This window comes from Phlebotomus papatasi, chromosome 1 (genome assembly GCF_024763615.1).
Source record: "Phlebotomus papatasi isolate M1 chromosome 1, Ppap_2.1, whole genome shotgun sequence".
Lineage (NCBI taxonomy): Eukaryota > Metazoa > Arthropoda > Insecta > Diptera > Psychodidae > Phlebotomus > Phlebotomus papatasi.
The window spans coordinates 77,448,990-77,475,710 of NC_077222.1; the positions used below are offsets into that span (position 1 = coordinate 77,448,990).

A 26,721-nucleotide genomic window follows, 5' to 3' on the forward strand; every position below is an offset into this window, starting at 1 on the left:
AATCATTTTGCAAAGATTTTTTCGAGTTAACTTACAGTTTATTAGTGCTACTTTTATTATTTTGACTCAAAAGTATCGCATTCAGGGCTCATTTTTTCAGAAAAATAAAGCTGAACTGAAAATTTCGTCTCCTGAAAAGTTGTCAAAAGGAAGTTACGACAAATGCTGATTTAACTGACGATATGATTTTTTTAAAATAACTTGCTTACCTAGTCAGTGTTTTATTCACTACACAAATAACCTGTAATATTCACTGATAGCACAACTATTTATCACATTATTAGTGTTTATCAGTCCTTTCTCAACCAATAACTAGCCAAGAAAATGTCCTGCAGAAGGTGTAATGGCCAGCGCACAATAGCTTTTGTTTGTAAACATGTTTTCAAAATTTCCCATGAAATGAGCGAGATGACTAGATCTAGTTCTCACTCACTCTCATTGAAATGTCAAAAACATGTTTACTAAACAAAAGTTATTGTGCGTTGTGCATAATGTCCAACGCATAATAACTTTTGTTTTGTAAACATGTTTTTGACATTTCAATGGGAGTGAATGAAACAGAGATCTAGTCATCTCGCTCTCTCTCATATGAAATATTGGAAACATATTTACAAATAAAATTTATTGTGCGTTGTGCATAAAACTCGAAAAATGTTAAAATAACGAAAAGCAATCTCAGCGACTTTTTTTGGTGTTGCCATACCTGTCGTCCATTGATACTTTTTCCTTGGTTCCTCTGTTCAAAACAAAATTTCTCATTTTTTTTCTGCCAATAAACTCGTTATATTTTTATCTGAAATTATTATTGCTTTCACTTAATCGCTAGATATTTTAGATGTTGACACTGGACACTTATGTTGATAAATTGAATCGGGCTATTGATCTCGTTTATATTTAATGGGAAAAAGGCAAAATTAAATCGTTTTGTAGGAGAGACATTACACACCGGTTATGTTGATCAAGTCTCAATACTCTGTACTTTTGAGCCATTAATATGGATATAGCGAAAGAAATCGTAGGCAGAATTAATCAATTATACATAATGACAAATAATTGCTAGTCTCTCACGCCTAAATAACATGCATCAATAAAAATATTAGTTATCATTTGAATGCAAATTTGTAAATTCATGTATCACATCGTGTTTCTCTTTCACTTTTCATTCGAATGGATTTTTTTTCTTCATTTTAATCGTCCTAAAAATTTACAATAGAAAAATATTTAATGTGATTTAATGATTGATTGTGAATTTGACGAGAAATTGATTTTAGAAGTTGATCTCAACGTATCGCTGAAGAGCACTTTTTTCATCGTCATTGAGATGATTGGTGAATTCCCTAAAATGTTCATCTCGACTGAAGTTTTGTAGGAATTTCGTTAGATTCTCCTCCATGGAATTCTGGAACATTGGCTCTTGCCTGATGAGCTCCTCAAGGAGGGGATCATTGTTCTCAATTTCCTCTGCAATAACAAATTAATTTGCAAAACCTTAGCCAAAGTGAAATTTTGAGTGACTCCTTGAATTTGGCTTAGTCGACTTTCTCAATTTTGTTGTGTTATGCCTTTGGCACACCTTTTAGCTTGGTATAATTTCACAAAATCAAAATTTACGTCCCTTTCTGTCTTAAAAGATTTGCTTAAGTCTATCCCACTCTTTCGATCTCAAAATTGGACTGAACTAAATTTAATTTGGTGCGATGTTTAAAAGAAGAAGAAGAAGAGTATGAAAGAGTAGAATAGACGTATGCAAAGCTTTTAAGAAAGAAAGGGATGTGAAATTTGACTATATGAAATTTTCCTGATGTAAAAGGTGTGCCGGAACCATTAAGAATTAATTAAATTTTGATTCTTATGCCCTCGGTACACATTCCACATCAGGAAATTTTCTTGAAATCAAAATTTACATCCCTTTCTTTCTCAAACGATTTCTATATGTTTATCCCATTCAATGTTTAACCACTCTAGAGGGCCTATTTTTCAACCGATTTGGGCTAATTTGGATTTTTTGGAAAGGTCTTGAAATCAGTAATGAATCGTTTAAATATCCGTAAATGACTTATCTTTCACATATTTATATCTTTTGTTTGTCCGTATGCTTGAAACTCATGCCAGAACATTCTCTAGAATGATAATTTTTATTACCAATTTTTGATTGCTTTTGCGAATTATGAAGGGCTGCGATTTTTTTGGTCAGTAAAAAATAAAATTTGGTCAGTAAGAAAATAAAATTTGGTCAGTAAAAATTTAAATTTGGTCAGTAAAAAATCAAATGTGGTCAGTTAAAAATAAAATATGGTCAGTAAAGTCAAATTCAGTCAGTAAACAATCAAATACGGTCAGTAAAAAATAAAATACGGTCAGTAAAAAATAAAATATGGTCAGTAAAAAATAAAGAATCTGGTCAGTAAAAAATAAAGAATCTGGTCAGTAAAAAATAAATTTGCTTAAAAAAAAATTTTGGTCAGTAAAAAATCAATTTCGGTCGGAGAAAAGTCAAACTTGGTCGGTAAAAAGTTAAATTTGGTCAGTGAAAAATTAAAATTGATCAGTAAAAAATGAAATTTGATCGGTAAAATATAAAAAATGATCAGTAAAAAATAAAGAACCTGGTCAGTAAAAAGTCAAATTTTCTGTGCTTCGGGAAGTTGTCTGTATCGCCTGTTGAGGCAAAGGGAAATTTTCTGTGTTTTGGGAAGATATCAGTAGCATCTGTTTAATTTTTGTACAAAATTTAGGAAAAACGAAATATGAAATACGAAATAGTAAAATACGAAATGTACTAAAATACGAAGTTTCCGCAATACGAAATGTGCAAATACTGTTTATCCGGATATGCAGTTTTAACTTTATTGATTTCCTTCTAGTTTTTTATTCACTAAATTATTATTCACTGATCATATTTAATTTTCCACTGATTAAATTTCACATTCTACTGATTTAAAAAAAATTACTGACCAAATTAGACTTTTTAACGACCAAATTTGACTTTTATCCGACCGAATTTGATTTTTTTCTGACCAAATTTGATTTTTTACTGATCAAATTTGACTTTTCACCGACCAAATTTTATTTTTTACTGACCAAATTTAATTTTTTCCGATTTTTTAAAAAGTTTTTTACTGAACATATTTAATTTTTTACTGACCAAATTTGATTATTTACTGACCAAATTTGACTTTTTACTGACCATATTTATTTTTTTACTGACCAATATTTTATTTTTACTGACCAATTTGATTTTTTTACTGACCAATAAGATTTTGCCATTATGAACCAATTTGATTTCTAGTAGATCAGTGAGCACCAAAGATCATACGAAAAATCTCTTTGCCACTTCTTTTATATTACAATTAGAGGGATACCCCCAATTATTTATAATTTATATTAGTATACCGCCCGACGTACTCTGTAAAAGATCTTAGGTGATGCCTGAAAACTACATATGACTGAAAAAATAGACCACGCCCCAAAAATACTTGCATAAATAATAAAAAAAAATATTTTTAAGTTTTAGGGGGAAATGGGGCGATTTACTCTGTATTTTAGAACCATTCATTTTTACCTGCTAAACATACAATCATACAAAATTGTCAAAATGTGGGCGTGGTTTCAAAGGGGGCGTATCTAGACAAGATTTCCTGGTTCCTATTTAATAATAATGACTTTATTGGCGGGAGGTCCTCCCGTGGACGGGGTTTACGTGTGCTCTGCATTTTCACAAAACTACTTTTCTTTATCTAAATTTTACACAATTTGGCTTCTAAAATAAGTACTGCAATGGGCGTGGCTTATTTATTACAGGGAAGCTCTTTTTTTAAGCTTCACCTTAAATTTAATTTATGGAAATGGCTTTTCCCACGATTCTTAAATATTTCTATGTACATCAGGATTGTATTTAGAAATTCGAGCACTCCACAAAGTCTTTTGAACTTTGTTAGTAAAATATTCAATGACTTACCTTCGTATCGATTGAAAAGCGTCCCGGATTGATAAACTGTAACTTCTGCCGTTGGATTGGGAACTTCCTCTTCGTCTTCTGTCTCCTGATCGGATTCCTCGCCCGCCAGTTCATACTCCTGCAGATACACTAGCTCCCCAATGATGAGCTTGAAGATTTTCACGAGAATGGGAATGGCAACCCATTGATCAACGGTTTGTGATCGTGTTCGTGGCTTTGTACTTGTTGCCTGCTTCACGGGTTCTTTAATTGTCACCGATGTAATGCGAATGTCCTTGCTAGTCACACCGTACTCAAAAATCTTGCACAATGCCATAATGCTCACTTTGCGTTCGTACGTCCCGTAGAAATCTGCATGGCGATTGAGCCAATTGCCAAAGACAAAAGCCATGGCAGGTTCACCCGTTGGTCCGGGAACTGTACTGAGAAAATTCAGAACAGCTTCCATTTGTGTGAGAAACAGATGGGCAAAGGTGAGCAGGAGGCTCATGGCAATATTTAGAGCACGAACCAATTGGAGTTTGCTGATGACACCCTTTAGCAGCAAATCAATATTTTCTCCCAGGAAATTACCCGCCTTCGTGATGAGCGTGATGACAAGTTTGCCCACAAAGGCGGCTGTTGTTTCATTATTCGTGGGATTGAGGAGCATCGTTGTGACTTGCATGATGTAGTTGAGACCTTCGCCATTTTTGTACTTGAACACCTGTTCTGGGGCCACGTGAACAAATGCCCTGAGGCATTCACCTCCATTTTGCATCACAGCTGGATCGTCTGAGCGTAGGATGCAGTGTACCATGGCGGGAAAGGCGCTCTCGATTAGGCTATCACTCAGCGGAGGCTTGCAATTCACCACAAGTGTCTGCAGGACTTCCAGGGCTGTTGCCGGTGTGAAGGAACCAGCTTGTTCACGCTGCAAATTGAGAATGCTGACAATTGTGGGAATGAGTTTCTCCTGCAGCGGCTGCAGACAATACGTGTTTTGCGACAGAGTCTTGAGGAGATTCTGCACCAGTTCTAGAGTGAAGGGATCATCGTGATGCTTGAGGAAGACAGCTATGGTCAATGGGATCATTTTCGTCTGGATGGATCCCGTGAATTGCTGATCAAACTGCAATTTTAAAAGAAATTCTCTTTTATTTTAGCTGAGATCCTTTACAATCTCAGAACAAAATTCACTGGAAATTCCTTAGAGAGCACTGAAAATGCAACTCTATGGCAACTCTATCAATTGGAATTCTTCAAGGAGTCTCCTTAAATAGAGTAAAGCATCAAATTGATCTTTAACATCTACTTACTAATCGCAAAGGAAATTTCTTGAGGAAAATTCTGGCGTTCCAAAAATTTTCTTTTCTTTTTTATTTGGCTTTCCTTTTAAACTGCTCTAATATAAATAAAGAGTAAAAAACATGTCTTCACAGACATAAGAAAGAGATTGGTCGTTGTGTAAAAATGGTTCAATGGTCTTCAAGTTGGTTATAAAATCAGGAAAATATGAAGGATTGTCAAGAAATAAATTTTTATACTGGAACCCAAACAAAATATTTAAGAAGTCTCTTTTTCTTCTTATAAGGAACACATAGAACAGCATTTCGTCTGTACCTAAACTCCTGCTTTGATTAATAGAAAACCCTCATTTCAGTGATTGAGGCATGGCTAGAGTCACCAGAGTCACCTTATGGCCTCTACATATTGGGAGCAATTTCTGTCAAAAATTGCTGTTTTGAAGGAAATTCCCTGCAGCGTTGTAGGGGGAAACGTCAAATTTCTGTCAAAAACGCAATTTTTGACGAAAATTGCTCCCAATGTGTAGACGCCTTTATACAAAAAAATTATATAAAAATTGAAATCTGTCCTCTCCTTTTCACAGAAACTATGTTCCACATTATTTGAAGATATTTAAAAAGAATGCCTTAATTTCCTGATTCTTTTAAAATCACATCTATTGCTATTTTTATTGACTGGGATTCCTCAGGAGACCCATGAGTTAAATCAAGTACTATTCATTAACCCTCTAACGGGTAAGACCGCCTCCAGGCGGTCTTCACAAAAATCACATTTACAGCCACAATAAAGGTTTTATTTATTTAAAAGTGCTATAGTGTCCTCGGTAAAAGTCTTATAAACATCTCTTGAAAGTTTGAACTCATTTTGACTCTTCGTTTTGTTGCTATTCCCAGTTTTGTGTGACAGGTCAGAGAAAAAGCAACAAAAAATATTTGTGCAAAAAAAATCATTTCCAATTTCCATAAAACAAATCGATTTAAAGTTATCTGACTATAATAAATTTATTTTTTACTGAAAGATATGTCATTCTACTTTGTATATTTTATTTAAAAAATTTGAAAAAACTAAAAATGTGAATTTTAGAAGCAAAAAGAGTTTTAAAAAATTTTTATATTTTGTCACCTAGCGCCTAAACTAAAAAAGATAATGAAGATTGGATGGTTTTTTCGACTTTATTGGATCATAATTATCCTAGAAAACATTGTTTTAGAACTTTTTTTCGCATATTAAAGAAAACACCGTTAGAGGGTTAACCTCAGCTCTTTTTCATCTTACCAAAACACAATAAAATCAGAAAACACCTAAAACTTCACTACACTAAATAACCTGTCCTTGAAATTTTTTGCCACAAAAAAAAAAAGATAATTTGAAATTGTTTTGGGTAAATTTAAAGTACTTTTGCGGTATACCATCGAAGTCATGAGTTTGATCAACTCGCAAAGCCTGGGGCGCTTTGTCGCCTCTTTTTTCTAAAAGAGGATTATACAAAAATATTTATATTTAATATTCTTTCACAATTTTTTGCACTCAAAAACTTATATTTTTTTATTTTTTTATTGACCCTGTTTTCATATTTACTCAAATTTCATAACCGCTTTCTTTTGAAACCTATGCTCCACAATTTTTTTTTCCACAAAAAGACTAACTTTTTCACGTAAATTTTTCACGATGTTTTCTTTTAGCTTTCTTTGATAATTCTTTTAATTTTCTATTTTTTTTATTTTCTAATCGCTCTCTAAAATCGTGTGTAAAATACGCACAGGGCTAGTAAGAAACATACCTAGAATCGTTTGCAAAACACGCACAGCACGATTATAAAATGGTTAAGAATGCGCTTAAAATCACGCACAGCTCAATCAGATAACGGTTAATGCGCTTAAAATCACGCACAGCTCAATTAGAAAATGGTAAATGCGCTTAAAATTACGCACAGCTCAATAATAAAACGGTAAATGTGCTTAAAATCACGCACAGCTCAATCATAAAACGGTTAAGAATTCGCTCTAAGGAATTTCCAGTAAATTTTGTTCTAAGCTAGAGTATTTGTATTTTTGCAAGGAGCCTCTATCACACAAGTGAGGCATTTCTAGTAGTCGGAACGAGGGCTCATGTAGATGATAAGTAGCCCTAAGTATCCTTTACAATTAGCAAAGGACAGCACCTCACTGTTTTGTTACGTTTTCTGTATATGAATTTTCAATTGACCAACTCTAGGGTAAAATTTTGGTGTTTTTAGGAAAATTTCATATGTGAGCCACCTAGAGGCAATTTCTCAAACTCAGTATGTTCTTAAATTTGTAGTATAACTCAATAGCTTTCCAAAGAGCCCTCATTTATTAATTTCTGATCACTAGAACATGAATTAGAAGCGAATATATGAGTTGGTACATTTTAATTTCTGAACATTGTGAACTTACCAATTTTTTTTTTCAAAATCTATTTTTTATCCGATCTCAATGAAATTTTGCAAAAACATAATTCACTAAATGAGCAATGTTCCTCTAAAATATTGAGAAGAAATTCTCAATAGTCTCCCGCAGAGAAATTTATTCCTGGCGAATTTGTGAATTTTCGTAATTTTTCACTACAAAGATTGACGTTGAGCCACCTCTAAACAGCGTCCAATTTTATTCTTGTCTAAGAAGCATTTTATTGTCTCATCATATAGAACAATTTTCCGGCAGGGGCAAAAAGAAATTAAAAAAAAAATTTTTTTGGAACACCCTAATATTATATGCTAATGCCTCCGGCACACCTTTTAGATTGGTAAAATTTCATGAAATCAAAATTCGCGTCTCTTTCTTTTTCAAGAGATTTGCATAAGTCTATTTTATTCTTTCGAGTCCAAATTGGACTGAACCGACTGAACTAAATTTAATTTGGTGTGATATCCAAAAGAAGAAGAAGAGTGAAAAAGAGTAGGATAGATACATGCTAAATTTTTATGAAAGAAAGAGATGTGAATTTCGATTGTATAAAATTTTCCTGGGGTGACATGATAACTTCTTTTCGATAGTATCGACTGTTGATTATAAAAATTTTAAATGATAGTTACACTTTTTATAGATATTACCAAATCTTTATCAATCGTCACGTTACATTCTTTTAAGAATGGTAACAATAAGTGGTCCAATAATGTTTAAAAATCTATTACACTATGCAACACGGTTTTGCTGACGGAGATCTCACATGGTACGTTTGATAGAGTCAAGTCCCCTGATTAATAATCTGATCTTGGTTTTGCTCCATCACGTGACAATATTTTTTTATTAATACTTTTATATTTTTTCTGTTTTGCCTTACATTATCCGTTATATATCAGGTTCTAGTGAACAGAATTTAAAAAGTGTGGGTCCGTTAGAAAGTTCATTAGCTGTACTTCAATTTTGACAATTACAAAAAACTAGTACCATATGAGATCTCTGTTAGCAAAAAAAGTTAGATTTTTTAATGATCTACTTAAATAGGTTTACAAAGTGAATTTAAAGTGATCGAAAAGGTTTAGTCACAGTTCGACATAATTTTAAAAAAACGTATTTTAATTTTTACACAATATTACCGAAAATAGCACCAAATCGGTGATTAGGCGATGAAAGTTCACGAAATTTAAACCGCCATACTTCTGGTTCTACCTGATTGAATTTGATGAGTAAGAGCGCAAATGAAAGGCCTTGTAAAACACTACAACTTTTTAGAACATTTGAACTTTGTACGACTAATGCTAGGGATGCCAGGGTCGGAAAACTAATTTCCATTACACATAACCTCAATTATCTCAACAAACCGATTTTGATTTCGACATTCGTATTTTGTCCAAAAATTGCATTTTGTTTAGGGAATTGATTCAAAATTAACTGCATAACATCTCACAACTTCAGCTCCACTTCGAATTTGCATGTAATTTGCATTTGGTCACATTAAGAATCTCACTTACAGTAAGCTGATTTAAGCTAGGCTTTTATCTACTTCAAGCGCTGGAATGGCTGAAATAAAGTCAAATGGATAAATGATAGTAACTCACCGAAATAACAGCTTGAAGTGTTTCCAGGATTAAATTCAGGAGATTTTGTTTGCCCATTCCGGCCAGAGCTAGGATCCCCTCAAAGCAACCACTGAGCTTCGACAGCAGCAGATTCCTTTTCTCATCTGGAGCCCCCTCGAGATTCTCACAGAAACAGTGAACTGCCCTAATGGCACTGATACGCAAAACTATCGGCTTGTCGCCGCCGATGTAGTTGAGAGTTGTGTCCAGCACCTCGGTTAGGAGTTGCATGGTGTAGACGCTGGATTTGGAGAATTGACTCATGAGCCAGATGCATCGCCCCGACAGAAAGGGTGATACCTCGTGATTCATGAGATTTCGCACCAAATTCAGATATTCCGACAAATTGAAAGCGTTCTCACCCTTTTCATCCTGCTCCACAATTAACACCTCATAGTTACCCACAGTTAGCATACAGGCCTCATGGATCTTCCACCAGTTGCCATTCCCAGCATTCTTTTCAGCATCTGCCACAACGCAGTGCCGTGACAGAGCTTCAGAGAGCGACGGGAGGACTTTCAGTTCGTATTCCTGTGAAAGGATCAACAGGACATCTTGAGCTGAGACACGAATTGAGAAATCAGTGCCTTCCTCATCGTCATCCTGAACAAATTTCTCTGGATCATCAGTCCAACTCTCGATTTGTTCTTCTGTAATCTGCATGTAGACTATCATGATGTAGATAAGGTCTGTTAGGACATTGTGAATGGTGGACTTGAATTTTCCGGATTCAATGATGCCCTGAATGAAATCAAAGAGCTGAAGGATCATCGACGAGAAATTTGATTTCTCATCATCTGAAATTGGGCAAGTTGGATTTTCTTTTTCACTTCTCTGAAATTACTTTCGAACTTTCTTCTTGTGAGGAAGTAATGATTTTTAGAAAAATAGGCCACGCCTCTTTTCGAAAAATTAAAAAAAATAATAGTCTCTTGCGAGGAATCTAGAAAAGGAAACAAAATAATTCCTTTTCTACACTGAGAGAAATCCGAAAAAGTTAAAATAACATTCCGGAAATGTTTATTTTACCATGCAGGATTGATCCGAAATCGGTGTAAATATTATGCTTTTTAGGTGTATTAGGGGTTAAAGTTACCCTTTTTCATGTTAATTTTACCCTTAAAAGTGTAAAATTAACATTAAAAAATGTTGATATATTTTTACACCTAAAATGTGTTAAAGTTATGAGGAAAAAAAGTTAATCGCACCCCTGTTTTTTTCTCAGTGTACGTATATACTAATAGTAAATTATTCTCAATAAGTTGAATAGTATCTTTTGTAGGCGATTCTTTTGAATATTTCTGGGTTCGAAAATATTCAGCTCAAAATACTTCACACCATTCTCGAGATATCGCACTTTGAAAATATAATTTTTGAAGATATTATTCAATTTTGGGCGCTGAAAAATAGTTGATAGGTTGATAGCCGTCGGAAAACTTTCGGAATAGCGTGAACTATTGTAGCATAAGTATAGTAACCTTATACTTTTCAATTATCCACTAGAACCATTTTTTTATAATTCTAAATAGCTTTTAAAATCTTGTTTTTCTATTTGGGTACTCAAAGTATCAAAAACGAGTCATAAAGAAGTAATGGCAGATCGAAAAAAATTGAAAGTAATCTAAATTAGATGCTTATCAGTATTTGATAACTGATACTTCAAATTAGAAGTCTTGCAAAAAGCTGTAACTCTTTAGAACATTACTAATTTTTGTGATCACCGCTAGGTGTTGTCGCTAAAATCGAAAAAAAAGGGTGGCAAAGTGTCCGAGGCTTTGCAAGCTGCTCGAATTCCCGAGAAGGAGCTTTGCCTTATATTCCTTTTCGCAATTTTTTTGGTGCATATAAAATTATTGTCGAATTAAATTTGTCTATAAATCACCACAAAACCATCTTGAAGTTGAAAAATGTTCAAGAAGAGGGTTTCAAAAAATCATTAACCTTGAATAATTTAAGATGGCGAATTAACCGGTGAAAGGTGTCTAAGGCCGAAATGTTCAGCTGGACTAACTACAAAACATCCGAAAATCATTGAAATCGCTAGGGCCAATTTTTTGCAATGTTAGAAAAACCTAATATTTTACCTATTTTTGGGGAATAGGGAACGCATGAAATGAGAGGGGGAATTTAAAGTAAATAAAATAATTATCTTAAAATAAAATTATTAGTTTCGAGATAATATCTTTTGAGGAGGGGTCATCGAAGACCGGAAGTTGATATCTCTTACCATTTAAATTTTATATGGGTCAAAAGACTGAAAAAGTGCGAAAAACAGTATTTTTAAAATAGGGCTATTACCGTTACTTTTCCGATCAATCACCGATTGTGACCAATGCAGTCGGATTCAGAATTACAAGATCTTTCAAAAAAGTCCAAATTTAACCAAATCCGTTGAAAATTAGGCCCTCCAAGGTGGTTGAATTAACTTTGAATAATTCAAGATGGCGATTTTTTCGGTGATAGATGTCGAAGGACGAAATGTTCGGCTGGACTACCTCACCTCCAAAACATATCCATAAATGAACGAAATCGCCAGGGCCAATTTTTTGCAAAGTTAAAAAAAACATGTTTTGGAGGGGATAGAAGGAGTGGGGGTAATTTAGGTAAGTTATTTCGATAGAGAATATTGGGTCACCGAAGACCGGAAGTCAATATCTCTTACCGTTTAGCAGCCAGGATGGAGAAAAGTTGAAAAAAAATACGATTGTGAAAACTGCTCTCTCTTGGTCAGAAATTGCTTCGCTTTTTGTTACTTTTTGCTCTATACCTTTTGTTACTTTTTACCCCAAGTGGCCATTTTTAATAAAAGGATTTCTGGAGAAAAGAACTTTTGTGAAATTCTAAAATAGATAGCGGATTCGTATTCAAAGAATCCAAATTATTTAAAAAATATTCACCAGTGCATCAATTTTGGAAAATAAGTAGGTAATAATTGTTATCTTCTGCAAGGAAAGTATTTCAAAAATAGGGCTAAAAATTTCGATATTTCGTCGGTTCCGAAGAAGACTATTGTAAGTCCAAAATGTAAACTTTACAGGAAAGAGGTTTAAAGTTTGACAGCTAAAATTTATTTTCATTAATTTCACTGGAATTAGTATACTTTCAGCTTTTGAAACTATTTTATCATACTTACGCATTGAATATCTTCTAGTTAACACTATACTTTTAAATTATTTATAGCAAAATTGTGGGCAAAAAACTCAATAATTGGGCACGCTGATTTTAAGTTTTTTTCTTGTAACTTTTGCAGGAATATCTTAATCAACATAAAATTTTGTGGGGATATAGATCTAAGGTTTCTGCATCCAATGATACCATCTTTTTATACTATTGTAAGTAGACTTACAATAGTCTTCTTCGGAACCGACGATTTTTTATTTTCTAAATTCCTTGTTTGAATCCTAACAAGGAAAGTACTCAAGTCATCAAATTCAGAAAAATCTAGGGCTTTGCTCAACTACGCAGAAAGGCATCAAATTAAACGTGGTATATTCAAAAAGTGCGAAATTTGGTTAATCTTTTTTAAAAATTCCCCAAAGTTGAAAATGCGACACCTTACGCAGCACATAAAAAAGAAAATTTGAATGAGACTGCATGCAGCGGTGGCTTTAATTACGACATTGAAGAAGGTCTAAGGAGGCTATCTAGGGGAGACTGGGGCAAAAAGTCACAAATCGAAAAATTCAAAATTCAATATCTTCCAAGGTAAAAAAGATAGCGGCTCATTTTTTTCTATAGATAACCTCCATAGACCTTCTTCAATGTCGTAAGTTTCTTATAATTCGAACAAGGAATTTAGAAAACAAAAAAATCAAAATTTTTATCCCTATTTTTTAAATATTTTCCTTGCAGAAGATAACAATTATTACCTACTTATTTTTTCTAAATTGATGCACTTGTGAATATTTTTTAAATAATTTGGATTCTTTGAATACAAATCTGCTATCTGTTTTAGAATTTCACAAAGGTTCTTTTCTCCAGAAATCCTTTTATTAAAAACGGCCACTTGGGGTAAAAAGTAACAAAAAGCGAAGCAATTTCTGATGTCTCGCGGCGAAAAGAAACGTCATTCCCATGTCTCGCCGCTTGTTGTTTGTATTGGTCAAACTAAACTAGGTTTTTTTCTAAAATAGCTTGAAAGCGCTTTTCTCGTTTTCTCACTTTTCACGCAGAGAAAACGGTGTTTTACAAAGGTGTAGATGAATAAATTTTCTATGAAAATATGTCCTCTCCGTATTTTTTCATATTTTCGGAAGCTCGTAATAAAGCGAATCAAAATATGATAATACTCCATGTCTGGTACTATTTGCCCCAACATTTTTGAGACTGGTCACAAAATTACCTTTTAGAAATCGGCTCTATAAACGTATTTCCTTACAAAATAGAAGAACATTACTTTCACAAAGTTATAGAGCGGTAAATTTTCTAAGAAATTGCGCTAATTAGAAATTTTTGAAGCGCTCGAGTAGCTTAAAAAAATAAAATATCCGTTTTGTGACTTTTTGCCCCAGTCTCCTTTATACAAAAATTTTGAGCCGCTATCTTTTTTATCTCGAAAGATATTGAATTTTGAAGTTTTCAATTTGTGACTTTTTGGCCCAGTCTTCCCTATCAACTGTCGATTCTGAAAAATTTAAACGATTGCAGGTCTTACTGTAACTAATAATAGATATTAATAAACAGACACACTCTTTTAAGAATGGTATAATGAATAGCTCAACAATGCGTAAAAAGATCGACATTCACTTAATCCAACAGATATAGATTTATCGATACTATCGATTCTATAGTGTCGAAAAGTTATAATTCCGCCCCTGTTCTTTTTTTCTTAATTTTGATAGGCTTTTAGACTAAACCGTTAATTAAAATTCTACCGGTGAATTGTAAATATTAAAAAAAAAATAGCCAAAAAAGCAATTTGATTGCCATAAATCCCAAAGAGGCGTGGCTTAAATTTTGTTAATTGGCCGGACTTCGAAAGGCCTGCTTTTTATTTTTATGAACAGAAAATTTCCAACAAAAAAACCTTACCTTCGTCGTTGTCGGCAAAGGGAGACTGGACACTCCTGTTGACTGACACTTTCACGTACATATCGGCCATTTGGGTCATGAGCTGCCAAATGGGCGGCAGGATGGTGTTGATGTGAGGTTGGATGAATTTTGGCATGTCCCGGATCATGTAGCAGAGCACCTTGAGGATGGACTTTTTCATGGTGAAGTTACTGGTGGGTCCATTGGGCAGCGTGAGGCTGGTAATCATTTTCTCCAAGAATTTTGGCAGAACAGGACTGAGCATGTCAGCCTGAGCCTGCTTCGATGGGATGTGCGTGTTGATTGCCTTGAGAAGAGCCTCAAAGATGTCAATGGCACTGGAACGGGTAGTAACACTGAAAACTGAGTCTGCCTCAAAGATTCGACACACCTCGGAGATGATGATCGGACCAACGTCTGTAATTTGCTGTCCCAGGTCATAAGTGAATTCCACGAGAACTTGCATGGCACCGTGAACGGAATCATCATTGCCCTCCAGGCACTTCACGATGATGTCAAACAACTCATTCCAGTTATTTGGCCAATCCCAGGATGCTATTGTGGATATTGTGTAAGCCACCGCCGAACGGATCTGACCACAATAAACCGTTAATCCTATTGTATTCTCCGGAACGAGGAAAAAAGGCATTGGCACCACTTACCTTGCTGTTGGGATCGTAGAGGCCATTTGGGAGAATGTTCTTGATCATCTTCTTCGCCTGCTCACACGCTGAGACCTGTGTCTGGTCTTCCGGACACCAATGGGCTTCCACATATTGCTTCAGCATCACTGAAGCCAATTGCCTGAGTGACAGGTCGAAGGATTGATTCATAACAATTTCCGCCAAGTAGACTCCATATCCTGAAAAGGAACTAAATCTCGTATTCCAAGAAAAGTTTCAACCAGAGCCAAATGTTACCATCTGTGAACTTGAGCTGAGCAAGACGCTCTTCCGCCGAGTTTCTCGTGGACGTCAGAGGACTGAGGATATTTTGCAATTCCTCGTATATTGCCTCTTTAATCTTGTCGGCGTTTTGAAACATTGTATAAAGGTGAAGCACTGGACAATAAAACAAGCAATTTCACAGGGTTTTTTGCGAATTTTCCGCAGAATCGCAGAGAAAAACTTTGACACACACTATACAGTTTTTGGAGGTTATGTTTATGATGTCAAAAATCCGGCGCGCGCCCAAATAATACAGTCTTCCGTGAAGCATATGCAGCTAGCATATGCTTCTTCTTAATAGTCCGTGAAGCATAAGTATAAAGCCTTTGAGATAAGATAAGTTTAAATTTCAAATAAACGATATCTAGATAAAAAGTATTTTTATTTTATTTTACGATCGTGATTAGTAATTTATTTATTTTAGTTATTATTTAGAGGATTGTTTGCCTTATCTTTATGTCCAAAAGTCCAAAAGATATATTTTCAGTTCAATAAGGAAATTTGAAAGAAAACAAGCTGAAAATATCAACCTTTGATATCTTTCAACATAAAAGAGACAGACTTACAAGAAGTTCTGTTTAGATTTCTAGAAGAGCATTTTCAGAACTAAAAAACGCCCACACTGAGAGAAATCCGAAAAAGTTAAAATAACATTCCGCAAATGTTAATTTTACCCTGTAGTATTGATCCAAAATCGGTGTAAATATTACCCTTTTTAGGTGTATTAGGGGTTAAAGGTAACCCTTTTCATGTTAATTTTACCCTTAATAAGATGTAAAATTAACATTAAAGATGTTGATATATTTTTATGCCTAAAAAGTGTTAAAGTTCTGAGGAAAAAATGTTAATCGCACCCCCTTTTTCTCAGTGCACGAATGACCTCTTCCACAGAAAATTGCAGACCTTCAGGAGATTTTTTAGAATAAGTTACAGAAACGCCTTGATGTATGCAAAACTTTTTCAGTGCCAGTTTTTGCCAACTGCTGTTCACAAGAAATTATATTTCCAATTACCGTCTCAAATTTTTTGCATACATTCAGGGGAATTCCAAAATTAATTTTATAAATTAGATTTGAACAAGTCTGTTGTCACTAAATGCGAAACTCTACGTAGGGTCGGAGGAACGTCTGTTCGACAGGGAACCCCTATTGACATTTTTGTCAAAATGTTGAAAATTATTTAATGTATATAGTAAAATATAAGTAATAGTATAACGTTTTTTCTGTAATATGCCTTTTACTATAAACAGAGATGTTCAAATTTCGTATCCGAAATGGTACAGAGTAGGGTGTCAATAGGTGCTGAGACACGAGTTCTTAAAGTGTCAATAGACGTTCCTTTCACCCTACACTCACGTCCCGGCATTAAGTCCTTCGGGATTATGCACCTGACAGAATTATGTACACTCAACTCTTCGTTATCCAGCACTTCGATATCCGGGTGACAGCTGCTAAACACTGGCGGTTGATATATTCAAAATTATTTTCACTAAACATGAAGTTTGTCCAGAGTGAATTAAAGCAGAGGTGTGCAAGAAACCGTTGAAACCGAATTAACGTCAAAATAAGTTTGTTCAGGTAGCGTTTTGACCATTGACGTACATGTTTTATTTGACGTTTATTCGGTTTCAACGGTTCTTGCACACCTCTGAATTAAAGTATTATTGTATCGAAGTTTTTAATACATAATTGTGATAAAAAATGAAACATAAGCACACCATGAAGAAAATTCTCTTTTTCTTTGTCAGACAGAAAATAAATTCACACTGCACAAAATAGAAAAACCGTTGATCATTCAAAAAACCTAAATGTCATTTTGTCCCCCAGTCAGCCGGATATCGAAGAGTGTACTGTACATACAATTATTCACTTTTGCCTACCATTAGGCGTTAATTTTATGAAAACTTTTTTAAAATACGCCTGAATGTATACTATTTTGCGACGCGGGAAATTTGAATAGACTATGCCTATTTTTCAGGATAAAACTTTAATTTCTTTTATTAAAATAATTTTTTAAAAAATATTCTAACCATTTAATGAAGAACTCTGGCCAAAAAGTACTGTTTGTTAATGCATTTCTATTAAACAGTTGAATCTTTTTGTTTGAAATACTTTTACTCCGCGCGAAATTCGTTCTTTATTCGTAGATTTATTCAAAAGAAATCTCCTGCGGTTATGCAAATTTTCTCGATTCATAATTCCATTTCGTGCGTTTTTTCGGTCCCGAAAATGTCCATAATCCCGGGACTGAGTGTACTGCTTTTGCAGAGGACACCCTCCGGGCTCCGGGGTGATTTTGCCCCCGGCTATTCATAAGATTTTCTTTAACTAGTACTTATTGGTGGTCTTGGGCCTCAGTGGATCAGTGGATAGAGCAGTGGCTCTGTGACTGTGAGGTCGAGGGTTTGAGACTAGGCAGCTGCAGATTTTTCAGCTGCTGTAATAGTCTCGAATTCGTCCAGTGAATGAATGGAAAAGTAATGTCAATACATTGACAGTGAACCGCCTAAAAAGAGAGGTTGGTATAGGAAATAAGTTTCGACATGCAGAGTTCAGTCGAATACAAATACTCATTCACTGCCCAGATCCACAAACCAAGGTTGGTTTACCGTGATATAAAGCGGTACTGTGTGTATCAGAACGCACACAGAGCACTGTGATATGGAGCAGATTTACTCACCTTGGGGGTTAAGATAGAACAGGAGAATGGGGAGTGCATAATGGGCCCAAATAAGTGGCCTGAGCGCAGCGGTTCAGCAAGGAATATAACCGACCCATAGACAAATCTTAAATCTTAATCTTATTGGTGGTCTTCACTGATCCGGTTTACCATGTCAAAGTACATTATAGACATAGGCTAGGCATAGATCTTTACTGCATTGTAATGCCCAACGCACAATAACTTTTGTTTAGTAACCATGTTTTTGACATTTCAATGGGAGTGAGTGAGATCTAGATCTATCCATTTCGCTCAATCTTATAGAAAATTTTGAAAACATGTTTACAAACAAAAGTTATTGCGCCTTGAACAGAAATGTTGGGTTTTGAGCCTTAAAAATTTTTTGCGGGATCCTTAAGTTTTGTATTTTAATTTGAAATCGAGAAAAAAAATGGTAGCATGAATTACATCATTTTTTTGGGAACAGTGAAGATGTATCATTGAAAATTACCAGTAAAATTAATTTTAGTGTTTCCGAAATTCCGATTTGGACACTGCAAATAGAAAGACCAGAAAGATCATAAGCCAACTGGGGCGTTGATCTCGAAATGTTTTTTTTTTTTATATTTATTTTGACTGAAACCGAGAGAAACTATTAATAAGCATCACTTAATAATAAATTATTAATTTTTGATTTTTAATTATGTATGGCTTCAAAAATTCCCAGAATGAAACAAGAACTGTAAATTTTTTTGACACACAGATTTTTTACACAAATCACCATTAATGTGAATTAACACAATAATCAATGAATATTTAATAATATCACTGAAAAACAGCGAGGAAAATTGTTAGTACTTCACGACAGCTAAATAAGACTGAAGTGAACACGAAATTCTGTCATATTATTCTCGTAAGCAATTGCTCACAATGTATTTTCAACAAAGCAATTTTTACTCAAATAATATTCAAAATTTAACGTTTTTAGTGTTAAAATTTTCCAAAAAGAAAAAATATTAAGATAGAATTCATTATTCATCAAATATTGGAATAAAAATCCATAATTTTAATCAATTTATTTATAGTGTCCAATTTTGTCCTCAAAGTGTCCAAATTTAGAAACTGTCCAAAATTATGAGCCTTTCCCCTACCTTATAAGAAATGTTTGTCATAGTCCAAGCAGTTTAGAAACAAAAATCACTGTTCGGTGCTACCCCAATTTCCCCTATTTAATTTTTATTCCATAATCCCTATTATTTTTATGTCATTTTGGGAAAATTTTAAAGTGAACTATGGATCGGTTCAAATCGGTTAAAAATTGTTTAGGTTTTATGTAATTTATGGCTTCGGAACATGTTTCAGATCAGGAAAATTTCATAACGTCAAAATTCACTTCTCTTTCTTTCTCAAAAGATTTGCTTAAGTATATCCTACTCTTTCGGTCTATAAATTGGACTGAACTAAAATTTAATTTGGTGTGATGCTTAAAAGAAGAAAAAGAGTGCAAAAGAGTGGGATAGACATAGATGAAACTGGGGCACCACCAAACACGGGGTAGCACCAAACACTAATTTTTATTTCTAAACTACTTGGACTATCTCAATTATTTCTTCAGTGAACTAGCATCCCTATAGTGCCTATAAATGCCTATAAGTCTTGTCCTCAGTGTTGCAAAATTGCAGTGTTTGGTGGAGCCTCAGTTTCCCCTATGCAAAATTTTTAAGAAAGAAAGTGATGTAAATTTTCCTGATCTGAAAGATGTGCCGAAGGTATTATGAATCAAATTAAAAATGTTTTGACTTGTGCTTGTGATGCTTTTCGCCATGAGTTGGACTGGTAAACAATTTTATAAATGTAGACAAAACTATTTTCAGGATTCGCTCAGCAATAAGATGACAAATTCGAACAGTTCGAACACTTTTTGTATAGCTTAAATGCATTGTCTTCCCTTATTACAATTTAAACATCTTGATGTTTCTTGAAAAGGAATCTGACTGAAAGAAAAGCTTTTTTAATTTTAGAATCACATACAAAAAGATAGATATAAGAACGTTTTCATTTTTCTTTATTTTTGTGTATTTATGAATGTAGACGTAGACTCTAGCTAGATTGTAAAATGAAGCTCAACAGATTCTTTCAATTCACATTTCGCTATATATGTTTCTATATTAATTTAAAGACACTCATCAAAGACCACAAAATTCCTCTTAAACATAACAATTATTGTGAATTTTACTGTAAATTGAATTTAAGTACTTGAAATTATAATAGATATTATATGTAATAATAGAACGAAATGTAGGCAATTTATTAGCAAGTGATTTAATGAAATTTTAATAAGTTTGCTACTTTACAACAACTTGATGAATTGAATATTGTGTTGTGAATAATAATAATAGAATATTAGGTGGGAAATGTGTGTTGTTGTATAGTAATATGGGATTGTGTATTTTGGAATTTAATTAATTCTCATTGGGGGCCTAATCGAAAATTAAATCAAAAGCCAATGAATCCTGTTCGATATTTTAGGTAAAATTTATTTAATTGCTCTCCAGCCACCACAATTGGGAACCACCTCTTTCAGTATTACCGCACCATTATAATGGGGTTGAAATCCGTGAGTGAATCAGAGAACAGTTTGTGTGGCGCCAAATGAATATTTGGAACACGTTGTCGTGATTTCAATTAATAATTCCTCTGCAGCCATTCTGCTCTTTTTTCTGCAGCATTACTCTCATGTAGTTTATTTATTTTTTTCAATTTTCAGTTCAGATTGAACCCAAAAGGAATGGGCAATTTGCAAATCATTGATTAAATTTTGAGCAATAAAAATAAAAATTTATATAAATAGGCATAAATAGGTCCATTTATTGAAATATATATGAATAATAGCGACTAGTCGTTCATGTGTTTTAGATAAAAGAATAAAAAATTCAATTTGCAAATAGATATTTCAAAAACTCTTTTCAATTTGTGTTTAATATAGCAATTTAAACAAATAAAGATGTGAGCATACATTTAAAAAAATAATGTAAAATAACGAAAATGTATTTTTGATATAGGGGAGACCGGGGAGGTTGGTACACTTTTTCATGTTTTGACTTTGAGACTCCAAAAAATCACGATAATGTATTACAATTTCATGCGGTCTATACGATACTTATGGATATTGACTTCATAAAAAGTACTCGATAGAACTTGGAAAACAGCTCAGTTTTCTTGGAGAAGATAAAACATTTAACTTGACGCTATGTCCCAAACCTCCCCGATGTGGGGCAGTATGGGACGCAAAAGGGGATGTTTGGGATGCATTTTTCTCGCATAATTTGCATTATTGGAGCATGTTAATTAATTTTAAATACTCCCTCCGTCCCAAAAAAAGTCGTACGTTTGAGAAAAATTCTTGTCCCAAAAAAAGTCGTACGTTTGGAAGAAAATCGCTAGGAAGAGACGACGTAAAGTAGAAATGCTGTGTATTAGAAATATCTTATATACTTGTATATACTATCCTCCATCTTCAATGGGTAATATGGAGGTCCACCTACGATCGTAAGATAAGAAAACAATGTCTTAAAAACATCTTTCTTTTGAATATTTTTAGTAAGATTTAAGTACTAAAAGGTTGGAGATAGAAGCTTGGCCCCTTCGGCGGCGCCCTAGTAAGTCGATCTTAGGATCATTACCCTACCACTCATTTACCCCCCCCTCCCTTCCCCACCAAAAACCATATTGTTTTTTTGGAATTACTCAACAACACATAGTGCGATTTTTTTCTGAGGAACAGGAGGGGCGGGGGGAAACTGGGAACATATTGAAAATGCAAAAGTTGACCTACGGGGGGTGGGGGTCGTCCAAAGACATCAAATCTTTATCTCCAACCATTCAGCACCCATATCACAGAACGTAGAAAAAAAGAGCAAGATTGGTTTTATTGCCCTTTTTGTAAATTTAGACCCATTGTTATGGCATATCGAAAAGAACTATAAATCCCTTCTTTGGTACACTAAATTTTTAAATGAAATTCTAGTTAAAAATGTTAATTGCAGTAGAATTTTCAAAAGTTACATATCGACCGGAGCTCTTCGAAAAAAAGTGAAAAAAATAAATCTTCAAGACACCAGTTCCTTATCTAACCGTGGTAGGTGGACCTCAATATTACTACTGAAGATGGAGAATAGTTCATACGTAAGATATTTAGGGGAGACAGGGGTAGAATTAGCCAGCAAATGAAGCTTTTTTTTCGCGAGTGGCTTGTGAAAAAATGATAAGTTTTGTCTAATATTTTTATGTTTCATAAGTAGCATTAGGATATTGGCTATATGAAACAGTGTAGTTCAAAGCTCTAAAATCCTTGGCTTTTTCTTGAGAGGATAATGAAAAAAGTATGGCACATTGGCTACACTTACCCCTGCCTGGGTAGAAATAGCCACTTTTGGGGTACTAATTGCCACTAGTTTCCCAGATGAAATTTTAAACTGGAGATACCAAATATTGTTTCACTTGATACACTGAAGCCCACTGATGCTAAATATGTTACTTAAACCTAAAGAAAAGGGCTTTTGCCAACTTTTTTATGACATTTTTGTAATTGAGGCAAAATTAATGCAAACATTCTGAAAAAATCTATTTCTCAAGTTGCTCATACAAATGGCAATATTGCTTGGAATATCAATAGTACTTTTTCATCTAACAATTATCCACCTATTAGTGAAAAATCATTGATAGTTTTAGCCCGCCACGGAAGAGTGACTACAACTGCCCCGAGGGCTGTTTCAGTGTTTATCATCTTATATAAAAAAGTGGATAATCATTATTCAAGTGAAAAATATTTTTTAATTAGGTTTATTAAACCAGAAACGAGGTAAAACTATGAAATCTTGACTAGAAACTCAGAAAACCAAATGCTGGTCCAAAAACTGTAACATCAAAACTACAATTTTATACCTATTTTATAAAAATGCTTCTAAATTGTAGGATAACAGGATCAGAGTTATAAATATTTCTGGGAATATGGGGGTGTGTTCCTACTTTCATTAAAAAATACTTTGCTCGATGTACATTTTAAGAAAAACGAGAAAAATCCACTGTCTACTTTTACCCCTGGCTATAGGTACCCCGGTCTCCCCTACTATTAACAAAAACATTCCGTATAATAATTCCTTAATCCCTAATTTTTCCCCAAACGTACGATTTTTTGGGACGGAGGGAGTACTAGATTAAAAATATTTCTAACGGAAATAAAAATGTTTAATCTTTTATTTCACACTTAAAAATTAATATCATTCTTATTTGTACAATAGAGTCATTTTTTGTCACTCACTTATTTAATGTATTTTCTTCTTATTTACTATCCTAACTTTCTTTGCTTTTTTATTCTAAATAGTGGAATCATCATCATCAAATTCCTCAGACGAGTAAATTCTTTTGACACTTTTAGTTTTGAACTCATTGGTGGACCTGTTTGATTTTACGATAACTGCGTGCATAGTAATTATTTTTCCTTGTTTATCTAGATGAGCTCTCGCCTTGTCTTTTCTGAGGAACTTGTGAGAATTGTAGAGGATACTGCTCGAAAAATTTTCGAGAAAATAGTTTTTAACGGGATTGAACAAAGATCGAATATCAACAGGAGAAGAAATTATTGATTCCCAAAACATTGATGGTTTAATTGGTTCTGTAGGCAACTGCTGAACTGCTAAAGTTTCCACAAGAGGGAGATTTTCAGTAGAAACTGGGCATTATTCTCCATTTTGATAATAAAAAATTGCACGCCACCTAAAATCTTGTCGAAAATCAACATCCCATTCATCCTCGTTCAGGTGTCCCAAACATCCCCGCGTGTAGTTTTGGTATTTAAAACCTTTGAGTAAAAAACAAGGATGTATGATCACGGAAACTTTTATAAAAATATCTTCCCAGATTACACTGCTAGCTAATAAAATAGAAAAGTTTTGATTATATAACGCTGATAAAAAATACAAAGAGGAAAACTGAGACGTCAAAATATACCATTTATATCAATTTTTTAAAAAATGTTCATAGAATTTAAGCAAAAGAACTGAGGATATCCATTTTTTTAGTCAAGATACATCTTATATAGTTGCCTACGATTGAGTAATGGTTAAATCCCATTTATTTCAATAATTAATGAAAAAATCGCCTCGTCCCATACTACCCCTGTCCCAAACCTCCCCAGTCTCCCCTAGTTTCTGTATTTCGCTTGATGTATGAATGATAACCTTCTTATTTTTAAACCGGGTATGAACTAATGTAATGATGACCCAAAAAATCAACGTAATATACAGGATATATTGTAATTTGCCGGAAAGGATCGCTTTTCTTTTTTCAGTCGCCAAGTTCGTTGTCATCAAATCAAATTAAAATGAATTCTTGAAATTTTTAATATTGGAAATACCTTTAAAACGGTCAAATTTATTTCACTATTTGTGTATAATAAAAAATTACAATTGTACAACTTTTAACTTTGTACAATTACAAATTGTACAAAGTTAAAAGTTTGATGATCTTGGTTCTGAAGACTTGAACAAGTTTAGGGAAGCTGTGTCAAATTTAGAACTTGTTGCAAACAAGCCACAACGTCTTAAACTTTAGAAGTAATATTTTTAGTACAGAATAATATTTTTTGTTTTTGTATTTTTAGGAATATTATTTAAAGCTTTAAAAAAGTAGTTTGTCATATTTATTTTCTCTAAAATTACTCATAACACGTTGCAAATTGAACGAAAATATTGCTATTGCTTTGTGTGTTATATCGGACACATGAAATTTCTTGCCCTCCTTAAAGTTTCCCGAAGTCCCTTGTCCTTCTTCAAATATGCGACGTTTTTTGTTTTTTTAGCTTTGCACACTCTCTGAAAAAATAGAAAAATGATAAAAGAACTGTCCAACATTCCAAGCTGTCCGAAATTTAGCTCAGCTCTCCTGTTTCTTAAAATTTCTATAAAATTGAAGGAAAAATACAAATAATGATGAAAATTAAAATGAAATAAATTCAAACAAATGCAGGATAAAGCGTGCGTGGTTGAATGATCGGCAAAGTCTTTCTTTTTTCTATCATGCCTTTACACAAATATTGACTCATTTTGGTGCAATTATATTTGGATAAAACTATATATACACAAAACAATCAATTTATCCGGGTTGATATTGCAGCTGAAGCAGCTGGAAAAGCGTACAGAATAGAGGTATATATATACATATATATTTCGTGGGAAGTGAGGTGATTGAAAAAAATTTTATGAGGTTTACTGTATGTAGCCACGGTAGCCACATTCCAAATAAATTAATCATTTATTGTTGATAATTTTTACATATTGGCACAATTTGTTTTGGTTCAAATGAAAATAAGAAAAAAATTGTTGTATTTATTTACAAATTCTCCGGAATTAAATACCAAATGAATTTTGACTTTAAATGGAAAATGAAACGGAAATTAGGTTGAAGAAATCCCATTTCTCTCGTATATGAAAGTCTAAAGCTGATTAAATTACAAAATCAGAAGCTTCAACTTCGTCATCTGTTCACGATTGGAGTCAATTTTGTTTCCTCTGCACGATTACACATAAATACTTAACGTTAGCTAACTCGGAGTGCATGCAAATTTGATTTAGAGCTGAAATTGTGAGTCGCCATTCAGTTATCTTGAAACAAATTCGTTAAATTATACAAATTTTGTATTTAAACCAAAATATCAAGGATTTGGACGAAATGGCACAAAAGTAATATATGGGTGAAATGTAGACCAGAATGTACTCTATAATTTTCCTATAGAACATGATCTCATCGATTACTCAGAAGTCAAGATAAGCGAGGTTTTTTGTTTCTTAACTCGTTTTTTCATCCAGAGTTCCCCAAGTAGTCATTTGTTGAACTTCAACTATATCAAATAATTGTTGTATTCTGTGGGATTTTCCATTTAAAACCCTATTTTAAGTGTCTTGGTGGAGTAGAGGCAGTCAAATTGGCATCTGAGTGATTTCAAAGCGTTATTATGGGAAAAATCAATTTTTTCACACTTAAACGGCAAAATCGGAGTGATAGCGTAGTCTGACCGGAAAATGATGTATGGACGAAATGTAGAGACAAATGTCCTCTACAATTATATTGAAGTAATCATCAAAATCGGTTCAGCGACAGTCGAGATAATTGAGGTTATGTGATATTGAAATTCGTTTTTTGACTGTGGCGCCCCTGGTGTTGGTCCCACGAAGTTCAAACATTCTAGAAAGTTGTAGTATTTGGTGAGATCTTTCGTTTAAGCCCTCATTCATCAAAATCGGTCACATAGAACCGGAGATATGATTTTTTAAATTTTGTGAACTTTGACCCCTCATATCTCCGGTTCTATTGAAACCACAGCGCGCATACGCACCATTTTGGAAACGTCCTAGACTGGACTACAACATACTAAAATTTCATTAACTTGCACAATGCCGTTTTTGAGAAAAGTGACTTTGAATTTCGATGAATTTTGACGCTATCACAGCGCCACCTGTAGTGACTTTTTGAACTTCCATCTGAAAGTGCTCATCGAGACGAAACCAAAAAGGTAAAATTTAGGTCGATATGTTAATTAGAACCGGAGATAGAGGCCGGTCAATGTTCGAACTTTGACCCCTTATAGCTCGGGTCAGGGGTTATGGATCGACTTAAGGTTTTTTTTGTTTGATAGGTATAATCAACGGCTACAACATACTAAAATTTCAGCCCGATTGCATAAGGAATTTTTGAGTTATTTAACTTTTAAGATTTAAAAATTTTCTTTTTAATAATAGCGC

At 33.9% G+C, this 26,721-nt stretch overlaps 2 protein-coding genes across 2 annotated transcripts in view; both read right to left on the minus strand.

Annotated features, from left to right (window-relative positions):
- The window catches only part of LOC129804262 (B-cell receptor-associated protein 31), a 417,963-nt gene that overhangs the window by 113,957 nt on the left and 277,285 nt on the right, over positions 1-26,721 (minus strand). The gene's annotated exons all lie outside the window — the stretch shown is intronic.
- LOC129804138 (importin-9) lies at positions 787-15,508 on the minus strand. The gene is made up of 6 exons (XM_055851224.1): positions 15,239-15,508; positions 14,981-15,180; positions 14,319-14,910; positions 9,267-10,084; positions 3,959-5,069; positions 787-1,461 (listed from the first exon to the last, which is right to left on the minus strand). The coding sequence occupies exons 1-6, from the start codon at positions 15,360-15,362 to the stop codon at positions 1,268-1,270; spliced, it is 3,039 nt and encodes a 1,012-aa protein (XP_055707199.1). The 5' UTR covers positions 15,363-15,508; the 3' UTR covers positions 787-1,267.

Coding starts and splice junctions, on each gene's coding strand:
- LOC129804138 (XM_055851224.1), bottom strand. CDS start 15,362: ATGTTTCAAAACGCCGACAAGATTAAAGAGGCAATATACGAGGAATTG. Junction 14,911..14,980: donor TCTACGATCCCAACAGCAAG/GTAAGTGGTGCC, acceptor TATTGTGGTCAG/ATCCGTTCGGCGGTGGCTTA. Junction 10,085..14,318: donor CTTTGCCGACAACGACGAAG/GTAAGGTTTTTT, acceptor GCCCAATTTCAG/ATGATGAGAAATCAAATTTC.